This window comes from Pleurodeles waltl, chromosome 11, assembly GCF_031143425.1.
Source record: "Pleurodeles waltl isolate 20211129_DDA chromosome 11, aPleWal1.hap1.20221129, whole genome shotgun sequence".
Classification (NCBI taxonomy): domain Eukaryota; kingdom Metazoa; phylum Chordata; class Amphibia; order Caudata; family Salamandridae; genus Pleurodeles; species Pleurodeles waltl.
In genome coordinates, this window is record NC_090450.1 from 536282788 (window position 1) to 536299384 (window position 16597).

Consider the following 16597-nt stretch of genomic DNA (forward strand, 5'->3'; position numbering starts at 1 on the left):
AACACTGACCGCCAGGGTTGTAATGACCGCCAGAGTGTTTAAGGCTTCTACAAGAGAAAGGTGCTAATTTTTGGTGGGAGGAGGAGCAACAGAGGTGTTTTGAATGTATCAAAGAAAAATTTGCGGGCTGATATTTAAACATTTGACACTAGGTTGAAGTCTATTCTATGCAAGTGCCACAGGATTGGGAGCTGTGCTTTCACAAGTACAAAATAAACAAGAGAAAATGGTGGCATTTGCATCTAGGACCCTAACCACCTCTGAGGGAAACTATTCTGTAATAGAGGATGAGGCTTTTGGAGCAGCATGGGGGACAGAATATTTTAGGACTTACTTGTGGGGTTCAAAGTTCATTATAAGTACCAACCACAAGCCTTTGGTTAAGATCTTGTTACCGGATGGAGCAGGTAAAGGATTTGTGAGGTTAGCTAGACTAGCTGTTCGCTGCAAGAGTATAATTACACAGTGGAACACATTCAGGGATGGAGAAATTGTCAGGCCTACTGTTTGTCCAGAATGTCCTTGGATTGGAGGGAGGTGGACGGTCCGGCAGATTTGACAAAAGAAAATGAAGGCGCAGTGGCTTCAGTGATGGATGTGTTACAACTTAGTGGTGCGCATGCCATTTCCATGCAGGAACGGGTTAAGGAGATCGAGTCTGATGCTACGCTTAAGGAAGTTAAACATATAATCCTTTTGGGAGGTAAAAGGGAGAGTTCCGTGGCAGTTCCTGTGAGGCCTTACATCAAAATTCTGGATTAATGATTGGTTTGTGAAGACATGGGGATCATGAGAGGTGAACAATGTATCCTTCCTCAAGGTTTACGTCAGAAACTTGTAGGGATGGCACAAGAGGGTCACCTAGGCCAATTCAAAATGAAGAAAAGGTTGAGAGCAGAGTGGTGGTGGCCTGGAATGGATGAGCAAGTAAATGAGTGGGTAGCTGAATGTGGCATATGCAAGAAAAAAATGCCTGAGAGTAGAAAGCAGATAGATTTAGGACACATAAAGGATTCAGGGAAAGCATGTCACACAGTGTGTATGAATTTCATTGGACCTATGAACGAACAGAGAGGAGAGTTGAGGTATGCTATGGCAATTGTGGATGCACACACTAGGTGGATATTGGTTAATTTTATGAAGGAAATCAACACCAAAAATAGTTGCACTGTTGGAAGAAGTGATGTGTAAAGAGGGTGTTCTGTTAGTCATCATAACTAACAACAGTACATACCTTAGTTCACATGAGATGCAGAGTTTTCTGACATCTTATGGGAATAAGCACAAAAGCAACTTGTTATACAACCCACAGAGTAATGGAATAGTGGAAAGAGTCAACAGGATGGTCAAAGGTACCATTCAGATGGCAGTTACCAGTGGTCTAGATGTTATCAGGACGGTAAGAGAGATGGTATGGGCTTATCGCATGAGTGTGCATAGTGCAACAAGCAAAAACCCATTTGAAGTGATGCAGGGGAGACGGCCCTAACCAAATTGGTTCCTGCATGGATGAAGGAAGTGGTGAAGTGAGCTCAAGGGTAATGATGTAACCGCTCTTCTTTTCTATAACCAAACGGTGACGTGTATCGGTTACTTGGTTGTGGTACAGGACGGACTTCTGGGTAGTCCCACAAATCTCTGTATTAACTTTCAACGCGCCATGTGGTGAAACATGACAAAACGGCGAGTCGGGTCTTTATTTTTGCTAGGACGCTCCTATGCAACGCTACAATAGCTTACTGTCGTTTATGAAACGTCTTTTCACAAGCACAGATCTTTCCTAACCTAACTACTTACCCGCTCTAGTTGCTGTGCCTGACCTTAACATGACTGCTTTCAATGGAGGAAAGTATGAGACAAACACGTTAAGGGTAGTTACTGCTTCCAGGTTAATTTACTTTCAACTTGTTTCGAGGCTTGGAACGCACGCACTCGGATGTTATGAGCGTCGATTGGCTGAAGTGTACGGGTTGTCCTCTCAGAGTGTACGTGCGCAGGAAGATAATGCGCGAGCTTTCTGTCTTCCCGGTGTTGGCTGTAGAGAACGTAGGGAAAGCCTGAGGAGGTGGAGGCTGCGAGTGCACTTAGCCGGGCGCTGCGCGGTCCTCCATGTCTGCTCTGCGGAGACCAGGAGCTGGCGGCGGGGAGGCCGGGCTCAGCTACGGGTATTACGGAGTGGAGCCATTAGGCAGCCGAGCCCAGGGCGGGGGGCAAGAGCCTCTTCAGCACTGGGGGCAGCAGGTTCCCGCCGGTTACTACCACCAGCAGCTGCCGCAGGAAATGGGTAATGGCTGGGGAGATCCGGGTCGAGCCCGGGGGCAGCAGGTGAGTAGAAGGAAGCTGGCACGAATGTGATGGATACTGGGTGTGTGGTTCATGGATAAGGTAGAGGTCAGACGTGAAGGTGCCTCAAGGGGAGTAGCAATGCTAAATAGGCAGAGCGGGGATTTCTTTTGACAGGCAGGCAGTGGGCAGCAAGATGAAGGCAGTGAGTGGCACGATTATCCTGAAATCTTTCGAAGGCCAAGTCTTGGTTGATGGAGAAAGCTGGAATAGAAACGGCGCTCCAGCCCTTTCATGTCGGTTGTCTGGATGAAGTCTTACTGTGAGTGAGCATTCTGGCAATAGACGGTGAGGTATTTAGGATGGAGTACCTGGTAGGACGGTACAGCAGCAGTGCATAAGACGCAAGCGTTTGCGCATCTCCCGCTTCATGCGGAAATTCATACTAATCTTTTAGTATTTGATGATGTGTCCTGAAATGTATGATGATCTGCAGGTTTCCTCATACTGCACTGATTCCGTGTTAAGTGGATGGGGCTTCACAATAGTGTGGTCTGGTTGGTGTTACTCCTTCTCAAATGGAGCCTTAATACACGTGTCGCCAGTGACATCTGCCCTCAAGCTAGAACGTATTGAAAATGTCAGCTATCTCTCCAGTTTAGTGGTTAATATCACAACCAACAACAACCTCACCCTTGGTTTTGATCTCATGCTGTTCCGTGTTAACCGAAGGCACAGCCTATCTGCAACATGAGCTTCCTCATGTCGTTCGGTACTTTGACAGCAAGAATTCAGTTTCCAAATGTAAGGCTTCTGCTGTATGTTACTGTGTAGGTTTCTTACAATGTGTTGCGGTTCAAATACCTACTGCTTCCTTTTTATCAGTATATTTGTACCCATCGGTATTTGAGCACGGTAACAGAAGAATATCAGGCTGCACAAAGCGGTTTACGTATTAATAGTTAACACAAATTTCCACATAAGAACAGATTTTAACTAGTGAAGATCAAATAAGCGGCGTTAACATGAAAATTACTAATATAATACTTTCATTTTTGCAAGAAAGCAAGTGGCACAGAAATATAACCAATTTCCCCAATGCCACAATAACCAGCATGTTTTTCGTGCACCTAACAACTTTAACAGGGTACATATAATAGATGTAAGGGCACCAATGGAATTCAAGGAAACGTAGAATCATCCAGGCACGATGCTCCAACACAGTCTTTATTTACTTTAATAAACTAAAGGAAAAACAGCCAACTTGTTTCATTCACTACATGTGAACTTCCTCAGGGCTGTAAAATAAATATACATAAAGTGTACACAATTTTCATATATAAAACACACATCACCATAATTTAGAATATGTGATGAAAACAACTACACAAGACATCCAGATCCTTTAGGGACAGGAATAAAGAGAAGAGCAGAAGGCAATGGCAAAATACACATTACCAACCTAAAAAACATTGAATTAATTTCCAAAATCAAACAAAATACAAATTGTTGACTTGAATAAGGAACCTTTTATCCATATTCCCCATCCGTAATTACGACTTCTTTCAGTATAATTTTATTACATCAACATGCGGCCCCCAAATATTCTTAACATACACCGGTAGCATATCATTACAAAATCACATGCCCCATATCAGATAAGAATGCTCCAAACCAAACGAGTTCAAAGCATACTTTTACTTAGAAGCTGACATCTAATGAAAACATTTGTTGTTAAACAAAATGTCTTTTAGACAAAAATAGCATTTTAATTCTGTGACTAAGGTAAACACACCATAACAGTTAATAGGGTCAAGGAAGTCATAAAGGGAGGACCGATCAGCGTTTAAAATCAGCTCATCCAGACATACTAAATCACATTCCTAACAAGCCAAAAACATGCATTTAAGTAGAAAGCCCTTATTCTATTAGCAAACCACCCATAAACGTTTCTAATCAAATGTCAATTGCTCAGCCTAAATAACTGAAAAGAAAAGCTCATATTACATTGCAACTCACCAATGCAATACAATTCAAATTCCTGTGGCCATGACAAGCCACCCTCCTGATCCTTGAAATCACTCAGTAGAACGCCATGGTAATTTACCCTTGCCGCCAATTTCACTCCTATTTAAATGTGAAAACGTCACATGGCCAAAGCCATTTAAAGTGAAATACACACACCATTATACTGTCACATGTTTTAAATCTATTCATGCAGCACAATTCGACCATAGGGAGAACAACCGGAAACTATCCAAATAGTGAATAATATGTGTTTACTCACATCTTGCCAAATATGGTAATAAATCACCATCAAAGAACCGTCCTCAAGGAGCTAAAAGCCTCTCCGTATCATTTCTATTCCGATAATGAAAGATCTGTCTCATTCGAAGTGTGCAGGAAGACCCCCAAAATTATTATTATTTATTATTATTATTATTTTTTAATTTTATAATCTAAAATAAACCAAAAATGTTGTGATTGGCGGTTAAATGAAAATAGTCATAAGCCAAATTTGAACCCTGTGTTGGTCCAACTAGATAGAATAGGACAGAGGGCATATAGCCCATCACTCCACAGGTTCCCTCTGTCATTTCCATGCTGTTTAAGGATGTCCTCATCCAGAGTGGAGAAAAAAAAAGGTACCACTATTTATCCCAGTTGTTAATCCGACCCACCTAAAAACTACAGTAATGTATGTATCAACGTGCATGTAACCCTACATCAAGGTCACTATCATACAGATGGAAATAATGTAATAAGAGTAAAAATAAAATAGGGTCATGAGCCAGATTCAAACCCTGTGTTAGTCCTGTAACCTGACACACTACAAAGGACATCTAACCCACCGCTCCACAGAGTCCGTCTGCCACGGCAAACCTTTTTGACACATCTTCAACCAAAGTGAGGAAAATACGAAGACCATGCTGTTTATCCAGATTATTAACCCGATGATCGCCACAGGGCTAGCACAATAAATCACCTCTATTTTGACTGTCATAAATATCAACATAGACACCTAATACTGAACCCTAATAAAGGGTCACTATCGCATCCCATATGACCCATTCTCATTCATGATTGTAGCACACAGACTTCAAATAACCAGTTACATACATCCAAGTAACCATATAAGTCATAAGGTCCCACAGACTGTATGAAGACAGTGCACTTCCAGGTGACAAAATTACCCCTCACTAATGTGTGTGGAAAGATTAATAACAGAACTCATTCTCAGTATTGTGCCCCCTCTCAACACTGGAGGCAGTTGATCCAGCCTGCTCATTTAGTCTCAACATCAGCCCCCTATTGCCACCCCTAATATCCTGGGGAATTTGATCAATCCTGTGGAACCAAACATCAACCATACCTGCATGTTGTTCATCCATATGTGTGGTCATGGGGTACCTATCATCCCTGATACATATAGCACGTTTATGCTCCTGAATAGTTATCTTGAGGGATCTCACTGTACTACCAACATATATAATGCCACATCCACAACCAATGACATATGACACAAATTTGGTTTTTACAATTGATGTATTGTCGAATTCTATACTTTTGTCCAGTGTTATAGCAAAATTGTTTAGTCCTTATCCACACATGTTGCATTCATCACATGTGTAGAACCCCCATATTGAATTCACACAGCCATTTGCTGGTTATCACAGTGTCTGTTACATAGCTAGCGCATAGTAAGTCCCTAATTGTTCTACCTCTACGGTATGTCACCCTAGGTTTGGAAGTAGTTATCCTTGATCCCTGATACATCTAATAATAGATGCCAATGTTTCCAAAGGATTTTGTATTTGTTGTTACTCATTTTAGTACACTGGGTGGTAAATACCACATTTTGATCCATATTTCTCATGTTCCTCTGAATCTTACCCAGTGTACTAGTCCTAGGCAGCCGCCGTACTCTTATTCTCCGCTCTTTGCAGAATCCTGTCCTCATAGCCCCTCGCTAGGAATCGTTGTTTAACCATGTGAATGTGCTCCATATATTTATCATCCTCACTGCAATTGCAATGGATGCGCACCATTCCGCCATATGGAATATTATTTATCGTTGATATGGGATGGGCGCTAGTAGCATGGAGAACACTTACAAGCAGTGGCTTTTCTAAATAGGGTACTATGAACTATGTTTAGATTCTACGTTAATAAGTGCAGATGTTGTTAGTCAACAAAGATGGTGCGTCTCACGACGCCTGGAGCAAGATCAAGACTTTGTGCAGCAAGACCATATCTGCTTACAGTCCAGTCCTGTCAAGTAAATACATCAAAACAGTATCCTTGGGGGTTTCCCCAACAGAACTCATGAAGATGAAAAGCTCATTCTTACTTTAGACTACAGGCAAGGACTGGTGTACCACAGCACAGTTCCTGGGCCCCAGTCCTTTGCCTCCTTCAAGGACGACTACCTCCTGCCATCCTCAAATTGCTCCTCGCCTGGGCTACTGCTCTTCGCCAACTTCTTCAGCCGCGTTGCCAGCCAGGCATGTTGTTCAGAGATGGCCTTGTGCATCAGCTCCACTTCATTATGCAGACTGTGCCAGAATTGCATCCCATGCCTCTTAAAAGACCCAGGCTGTCCCTGCACGCTTCCACATTGGTTTGTCTCATCCACTGCAACTGGAGATGAGGCACTCCAGGTTGGAGCCTCCTGTGTGTTGTCTCCCCAGATCCTTTACCCAAGACTCTGTGGCACTAATAGTACCCTGCAGGTATATCTAGAGGTGAGCTGTCATAGTACAAATGTTACTTAGGCATCAGCCGGGCTGCTCCAAATAGCCATTAGCAGATCTTCTAAGTCATATTGCCTAATTGTGGAATACAGCTTTGTTTTCATCACCTTAATTTTCGAAAATGGTTATTCAGCATTTGTACTAGTTGTGGAAGTATAAAAATACATCGATTCTTGAGTGTGTGCCTGTAAAAAAGAACAGAAGCAAGAAAGTGCTTGTGAGAAAAAGAGAAATGTGTGCACGAGAAAGCATAATGTAAGGGAGGATAAATGTGTGAAATGCTTAAGTAGGTGGGATTTGTGAAGGAAAAGATGATTTAAAAGATGAAATGTAATTTGTTTGCAAGAGGAACATTTCATTAAGAGGTGAGGGTGTGAGTGACATTGGGATGGATGGTAAGAGCAGTGCAGGGCGATAAAAAAGGGATCATTGAGACATGGGTGTGAGAAGGTGAGACCCGAAGATATCTAAAAAGAATATGATAAAAGTATGTATGAATACAATAGTGAGATGACTATATAAGGATTCGTATTATGTGTGTTGAGCTTGAAGAAAGTAAGAAGGATCAAGAGCAAGGAATCGGGGGCAGACACAAATGGGCATGCATATGAGAAGTGTGGGAGAATGGTATGATATATGGAAAGGGAGGTGAAGGGATGAGTATAGAGTGAGGATCATGCATTTAAGTAGAAGAAGGAGGGCGAATGGCAAAATATGAATTCAGAGTAGATGCAAGAAGAGATGACTGTGTGAGGCACAGGAGAGAGTAGGATCAATTGTTGGGGAAAAAACACTAAGTGGATGCCCAGACAGCAGATGTGCTATAATACCAGAGCAGGCAGCAAATGAGGCACCATTGTTAGTGTGGGTAGTATAGGAAAATGTATTGTGCACTATTATGGTACACATCTTTGCACTTGGTGTAGGTGGTATAGAAGTAAGAGGCAGGTTAGTTGAGAGAATGTAAAAGTTAGAAGTGTGTGATTTAATGTATGCGTTAAGGTGGGATAGAACAGTTTGAGGGATGTAGGCATGTTTAATATTATAGGTCTGATAGTTTAGCAATGGGAGACCTAAAGGGAAATAACCTCTCTAAAACTAGATGACCCATAACTTAGAAACTGTACAACCAAAGACCCGTCGTACACTCTGTTGTTTCCCAGTGCTAGATGTGCAACCCATTAGAAAAGAATACCCTGGTAGGTAGCTGAGTGTTCATCATCCTATAGGGAGGCGTTCATAAAGATATGATAGGTCTGTAAAGATTGGGCTCTTTTTTGCAGGAGCCTTTTACTTGCTGTATGCTTGTCTGTTTATGGAGAGACTACAACAGCCCTTTAACTCCTGTCACTCCCTCTTTAGTGTGCTGTACCTGTTCTGTAAGTCTGAGAGAATTGTGTGATGCTCCTCCTGCTACCTTTCCTATATTTATACTTTGTGTTAGAGAAGGGTATACTGCTGCTTCCATGTTGTACCTTTGTTGTGAAACTAAGTATAAAACTTTCCACTACACAGAAGACTAAACAATTGCATTACTAATGCTTGTTTTAATGCAGTGTTAATGACAGAGTAAACCCTCACAAAATCTTCAAGCAGATTTTACTTTTGTTTTTACATGTGAAACAAGCAGATTTAGAAATTTAATCAATACCTTTTGTACAATTTTAACACCTAGGTGACAATTGGATATGTGCAACACTTTCAGCCGATTCTGACATTTTTATCCACCATCATTTGTGCCCATAATGACATTGCTAAACTGAAACTAGAAGCCACACGATGCAGTACACTGTTGGTTAAACTGTCAAGAACTGGCCACATTTTTAAATGTTTTCTAAAAGTTTTTCCTAATTCTAGTTTCAACACATTTCCGAAAAAGGTACCACATCTATGAACCATTGAACTGTGCTTGCTGCTTTACACAGTTCGAACGGCATTCTACTGAATCCAGAGGCCTCTTTATACACCAGGAATATCCTGTTTATAAATGTCTGTGCATCGATCTTTTTTTAACCCCTACCTAGGTCCATTATGTAGAACCTGTGTATTTGCAAACAGTTTAAGTGCTTAAGGTTTTTTTTTGTATGTAGAAAGTATAAAAACAGAGGGCGGGGCTAACAAAATAGCCGACAGGATGAGTCTCTAAAGAGCTCTGTTCTCTACTGCCAAGTCCTACATAATTCTGGCTTTCATACTGCAACACAAGCCCAACTAATTTGAATCCTTTCTTTCTGATCATCTGTCCAGAGCTGCACCGAAAAAAAAAAAAAAAACAGCGAACAACTAGCATCTGGCAGCGAGAGATACACAGAGCCACTGCGGCCTACGTGAATAGGAGAAGCCTCAACGGCAATGGGGAGTCGAGGACAGCACTGGCCCTGGAGATGCAGTGCTGTGTCCTATGGAGCTGAGCAGAATGGTCCGGAACAGTAAACATGGAGGTGGGGCAACCTTGCCAGGGGAGCACTGTCTGGGGAAAGTGTGACGAGGTAAACAACGAGCGCAGACTGCACTTTCAAGAAAGTGAAATAATTATTCCTGGCAGCGGACCTGTGACGGAGTGCAGCCGTAGTTGAAGGGGAGAACTGAAGGTGGTGTTGACCTGGGAGAAGTGACGCGGTGAGGTGGAGAGCTGCGTGAGCTGACCAGCATGGTCCGAATCAGAATACGCTGCAGCAAAGCAGCTCTGCAAGAGATGCCCTGCTTTAAGTTGGGCGGTGCGTAACTTACGAACGCGGACTGCGCTCACGAGGAGACTCCAGTGGAGCAACGATCAGATCTGTGAGGCACTGGAGCACCCTTGCTATTGGGAACGATTGCGGCTGTGCCAGTCTTCAGGACCCGACCTTTAATATGAGCAAGACAGGGAGGCCAGCTTGAATGTGCTGACTGTGCCGAGCACCTGATCGGGTGCCACGCTTACGGAGATGAACTTCGAGCGCTGAACTGGCGCTGTGAGGAAAGTGGTGAGTGGGGCAATCAGCCCAGTTGACTGAATGGCAAACTAGAGGGTGCAACACCACACTGCAGGATGCCGGAGCGGGAGCATCACAGGCCTAATAGAGATTTGTAAAAGACACAACATGGCTGCATAGGTGGAAAGAGACTGGGAGAGGAACAGTTACATGCCCTTACTGGGCTTCTGTTCAACGAAGCCCTTCCTACAAAGCATAATATCTGCATAATAATGTTCCCATGGCACATGAGAATCTTCAAACCTTTACTCCCTTTAGAAGCGCTGCCCACATACATAACAAGTGATACAACAGGGAAGGAGGGTCCCTATTAGACCCCTTTCGCACTGCTATTATGCGAGTAAATGCACATGGACTGAAAAGACTGTACTAGACTGGGCACTTTGGAACAAGCTGATGGAGCGTCCCTGGAGCCTGAGCATTGCATTCCTGTGCCGTATGTGACAGTGGCAATCCAATCATTCAAGCTCATACAAGCTGAGAGAGATCTGAACAACTTGTTCACTCTTTCTGTAGATAGTGTACAAGGATGCTCTATAGGTTGCTCCCTTGCTCAGGGGATTACTACTGTTCGAACATAATGGGTAAAGACCAATCTCACAAGCAAACAGTGAGCAACACCATCACACAGTACACAACGCCCCGCCAGGCTACTCGTAGGATCACTAGACAGGGCGGTGGCATGCGCGATCGTTCTCCGGAGAGATCAGCGGAGCCAATGAGAGCTGAACTAATGGAGGTGATTAAGGGCTCATGACTAGCTCTGAACAGGCAGATTGCTGAAGTGTCCACAGAAGTAAATCTCCTCGGGCTAACTTAAGAAAAATGGCGGAGAAAGTAGGAGACGCTCAAACCAACATCGGTCTTAGAGTAACGTGGAAACTTCGAAAACAGGTGCAGCGGTTAAATACGACCACAACTCCTTGAAGATTTGGTTGAAGATGTGGCAGGACGTTCACACATACATATGTCTTAGGGTTTCCGGAATGTGCGGAGGGACGATTCTTGGAGCAATGGGTGACGAAAGAATTGAAACCAAAAAACTATCAAAACACTTTGTTATTAACATGCACACAGGGCACCTGCACCCATAATTCCACCAAGCCTCTCCGAGACCCATAATAGTATGAATAATGAATTCTAGGGACATAGCTGAAATATTGAGGGCGGCCAGAGAAACAACGCCGCAATACAAAGGACACAACGTTGTGGTATACCCTGACTACACATGCAGGGTGCAGGAGTGCCGCAAAACGTTCAGTGAAGTTAAAAAGCATCGAAGATCCATGGGTCTCCGATACATGTTGTTGTTCCCTTCCCAACTCAAAGTTAGATATGCTGGGAAGGCTTACTTCTTTGAAACTCACACAGATGTATGGTCCTGGCTGGATGTGACCGGAGCAACACAGAGAAGGCCGCTTGCAGAGGTCGAAGCCTTTCACATGGAAGGAAAACAGAAGGGAGTAAAACAGGTTTCAGGACTAATAACACACAAGTGGAGCTGGGAGGCGCGGGAAGAGTGGTTATACGTGAGGATGGCACTATGGCAGAACACCCAGATCGCTTACAAGTGTAACAGGAGAGACAGGACAACGCAGACATCGATATGGGAGAAGACATAACTTCATTGGGGGGGCTTGGATGACAGAGCCCCTGACACTGGCAACTGAAGCTCGAAGAACTCCTTGCTTAACTGTCACATTTATGTGACACTGCAGAATAGCTTGCTCCGAGGAAAATATACACCAGTGTAGTAATATACTACTCAGTAATTGGGTACTAGCCATGCAACAATACATGGAGACTATGAAATGGTAAGACGATTGGGGGAAGCATTATTGGGACTCCGTCACAGACATTGCTTGCAGGATTGATACCCGACTACAGCTCACACAAAGCACAATTAGGGGGCGTATGCAACTATCACTGGCAGAAGCACTGCAGCCTGTTCCTACATTCATTGATGCTAGTGGAAAGCAAGAAAGTGACTTAAACTATGTTGGCGGTTGGGGAGGGGTGGTATTGTTTTTTTTTTTTTATTATATTTTTTATTTCTCATGAGTTATTTAAAAAACCATAGGGGGTATACAATAGTGTTCATCCTGACACATCGAGTACGGTGGACAAGTATGCTGTATTGGTTGATATTATCTGTCCTGTGTGAGGAGGAGGTAGTTCAGTTAACCTGGTTAGATGGTTGAAGGGTTACACTCACTGCTTGACTGACATGCGGAAGGTTCACAAAGAGAAGCAACTTGTGGGTAACTGCCTGTTGTAGGAAGCTGGCTCTTTATGTACTATACCAAAATGAGATCTAGTATGCACAGAGTCCAGAGGTTCCACAGAGGCTAAAGTAGATAATGCAGATGCTCTCTTTTGTGGTAGTGTGGTCGAGCAGTTAGGCTTATCAGAGGGTGGTGCAAAGCATTTGTTGTACACACCCAATCAAAAAATGGGGCACACACTCAATGACTAACTCAAGGCCAAAGTATTTATATGTGAAAAATATTTGTTATGTGATTCCTAGAACCAAAAGATTCTCGTGGCAGGTAAGTACAGTTGTAAGTATGTATTATGCATAAAATGTACTTTGTTTGGTAAATAAAACAGTTTACAGGCAAGTAACCCACTTCACTTTGAAAAGGTGACAGTGCAATTTTCAGAACAGTCCTTAGGGGAAGTGTTAGTGCATTTTTGAAGTAAGTACTCAACTTGCAGTTCAAGTCTCCAAGGGTTAGGATGACCACTGGTCAAGGTTCAAGAAAACGTACACCACCAGCAACACGGTGCTGGCCGGGTGCAGAGGTCAAAGTTGGTGTTAGATTTAGAATGGGATCCTATGGAGACTCGGGGCCCTCGAAACAGATCTGCTGGCAGTTAAGTACCCGTGACTTTGGAGGGCAGACCTGTGGTGGGTTTAGGTGAATACTGGGGGGCCATCGGTTATCACAAAACACACCCTCAGCACCACAGGGGCGGCTGGGTGCAGGGTGCAAACACAGCATTGGGCTCCCAGTGCTTTTCAGTAGGGGAGCCCGGGGGTCACAAAGATGCTACAGGGGATTGGTTCTGGGAAACCACAGGCTGGACCGTCTATCGGACTCCCCAAGGCCAGGGGGCTGCGGGTGCAGGGGTACCTTTGGGCATCAGGTATCTTCGTCTGGTTTTCTCGCGTTTGGGGGGGGGATCCTTTGGATTTAGGCTGGAGGCGTTGTCGTGTTGGTCAGGAGGGGTCAACCCAAGGTGGATACAAGGTCAGAATCACCTGGGGACCTGCTCTGGACTGGTGGGCCACCTAGACACGGGCTGTGGGCATCAGGTGCAGAATGGGCAGGACTCGCGGTTCTGGAGTCCTTCTTGTAGTTTCTTGTGGGCAGGACTGCTGTCCTCTGGAGCTCCTGGTCCTCTGGTGGGCAAGCAGTCCTCTGGGGGTTTGGAGAGGTCACTGGTCCTGCAGGATGTCACCTTATTGTAGCAGGGCTTCTGAAGTTGCAGGCAGGCCAGTAGGGCTGGGGACAAGTAATTTGGTGTCTGGAGTCTTCTCTGCTGGGGTTGGCTTAGCAGTCCTTCTTCTTGCTTCTTTCTTCTTGTCTCGGTCGCCAGGAACCTGGTGAGCTAGGTTCAAGGGGGTCCTAAATACTAGATTTAGATCCATATGATAATTCGAGAAAGAACTGGCAATGGAGCTTCATAGTGTGTCAAATGTACACAGTCTTTAATCATAAACTCGCAATTTATGATTAAAGACTGTGTACATTTGACACACTATGAAGCTCCTTTGCCAGTTCTTTCTCGAATTATCATATGGATTACACTTAATGTCCAATTAATAACGTGGGATCTCACCCTTCATACGTTTTGGACTTTTTTTTCCTCAGAAGGGGTCTACGGTCCATACCCCTTAACCTGAGTTCCCACATATCAAATGAATTATTTTTATATGGCAATCAACCAGGAAGGGATTTTTGGACCTTGCTTATAGGATTTGCTTTGCAAACTAGTCCTCCTACTCGATGCTGGTGTTGGTGTGGTTTGCCCCGGGCATCCCCTTTGAACTGACATACATGATGGGGGGCGGTAATATCATCAACCTTTTACCATTTTTGGCCAGAAGACTTCTTATTCAAGCATTAATATTGTCTCACTTGGTTTACAGCAGTTCTCTTTCTCAGTTCCCCTAAATAAGTAATCAGAAGGTTATAGATCTTGTAGAACTCTGCGGCATGGTTGTTAAAAAAGATCCCCAGACACACCTCTGTTAAAGCCGCTCTGGCCTCTCTTCATTGGCTCCCCATAAGTCAGCGAGTCAAATTCAAGGCGATGTGTATGACTCATAAAGCCTTGCATAACAGTGGGGCAAAATTTCTTAGACAGACCCTGTCTTTTTATGCTCTGACTAGGTCCCTTAGGTCTTGCTCTTCTGCACGAGTCTACACCCCTTGCTTTAAAAAGTCCAGATGGGGAGGCAATTTATTTTCAGTAAAATCTGCTCTTCAGTAAAATCTGCTCATCTCTGGAATACTTTGCCTTTGGGACTTTGTCAGGACCATATAGAACTTTCCTTTCATAAGAAATTGAAGACCTCTTTGTTTCCCTGTTAGACACTGTGATGGCACTGATGAGATTTGGATATTTCCTTTAGCGCTATGAAGCCCTTGGGTATCCATGTGCTCTATAAATAATTAACATAACACAGAGAGACGATACATAGTCCTGCAGGGCAGACTACATGGTACAGAAGTGATGCTTGTAAACCTGTATTGCCTGAACATAGATACTGACACCTTCCCTGATGGGATCAGGGATGTGGTCTCCACAGCAGCTTATACAGGAATACTTTGGTTTGGTAATTTCAACTGCATAGATGATGGCAAGTGGGATCGCTACCCAACATGCCATAACACTAAACCAAAAATAACGATGCAGGTATGGGGAGCTATGACACAACTTCGGTTCTGAGATATATGGAGAGAGAGAGACACTGAAATAAGCGAGAATACACTTGTTACTCCCCCAACACACAGCATATTCAGCAGACTAGACTGTATCCTGTTAACAAAACAATAGGCCACCGGGTCACAGAGGTGACACACTTGTCCCGTTACTTGCCGGACCGTCCCCCAGTTACCTGCACTGTCGCATGGGGTCAAGGTCAGCGATCACCCTATGCATGGAGACTCCCAGTGGATACACTACAGGATAGTGTTGGCAAGGAAACGCTTGGAAAAGCTTTGAAATAATACTTTGAAAATAAATGGATGTCCACAGGCAATCGTGCCACGAAGTGGGAGGCAATGAAGGCCTCCCCCTCTGAGGGGCCGTTATGTAACTCTCACATGTGGCCTGGATACTTAGGCACGAAACACCACACTCCTCTTTATTACGTCCCAAGACACCAGCAGGTGCTGATGTCTAGAAACATGACATCATGAATACGCTCCAGGACCATCTTGAAATGGTATATACTGCCTTGTGTGTCTCGGATGGGGAACGAACCTCGACTTGGGCTCAACTCTCCCCTGGAACGGATAGCGCGAGAGCTCAACGCTGACCTCCTGCTCGAGGAAGTGAGAACCGCATTAGCAAATCACCTGGGTAATGATGGCTTTCCAGCAGAATTTTATCAGGCTAACCCATCTGACATCACACAACACCTGCTAGAGGAATATCTGAAAGAGAAAGGAGTACTACCCTCCACTATGAGAGAGGGATCTACCATCAGGATACTGAAGCCGGGATCCGATCTTTCGGACCCTTTCTTACCGACCTTTTACAATGATAAATACAGACAAGTACTATGTAAGGCTCTTGCACTTCGACCAACACCAGTGATGTCCCAACTGATACACCCTAATCAGTGTGGGTTCATCCCGGTACGAAATACACTAATGAATCCAGGGAGACCAACTTCATGTAATGCATGAAGTTGGTGGGGGGATGTGGGAACTGGCGGTAGTAGCTGTGGATAAAGCCAAGGCCTTCAACACTGTGGACTGGCAATATTTAATGGCCGTATTACAGGCGATGGGATTCGGACACCAAATCAGAGCATGGATAAAGTTGTTGTACATTGCACTCACAGCCAGAGTTCGTCTCGATAGGCTGTGCTGAACCCCCTGGTCGTAGGGTAAGGGAAACCCAATAGTGTTGTCCCCTGCCCCTCTACTATTTGCAATAGCATTAGAACCTCTGGCGATTCAAATATGTCACAAAAAAGTGGAGTATATTGGTCGGAGATAAAACACACTTAGTGTCACTCTACGCTGATGACTCTTTATTTTATCTTACGGCCTGAGAAATGCACTGCCCATACTGTATACTACCATGACGCTTTTTGAGGACCTCACGGGGCTGAGGATAAATCCACGAAAACCTCTGTTATTTCTACTGGGAGAAATGGTGGGCAAGGACATTACAGCTTTGCCATTAAAATGGGAAGCTGAATAGTTTAGATACCTGGGAATACTAGTGACCGACCCCCACTTCCCCACCAAAAATGGATACAATCTAATATAGATAGAATAATGACGAGTCTTCGGGCGTCAATACAATTTTTAGACTTCCTTACCTCCATCTGTGATGGGA

At 44.1% G+C, this 16597-nt stretch overlaps 1 protein-coding gene across 1 annotated transcript in view; it reads left to right on the forward strand.

Annotated features, from left to right (window-relative positions):
• The first annotated feature begins 1960 nt into the window (after positions 1-1960).
• BAG4 (BAG cochaperone 4) overlaps positions 1961-16597 on the forward strand; it is an 86604-nt gene continuing 71967 nt past the window's right edge. Inside the window, exon 1 of the mRNA XM_069213947.1 lies at positions 1961-2325. Within this exon, the coding sequence (XP_069070048.1) occupies positions 2110-2325 (216 nt within the window). The 5' untranslated portion in view covers positions 1961-2109. The remainder of the gene's footprint in view (positions 2326-16597) is intronic.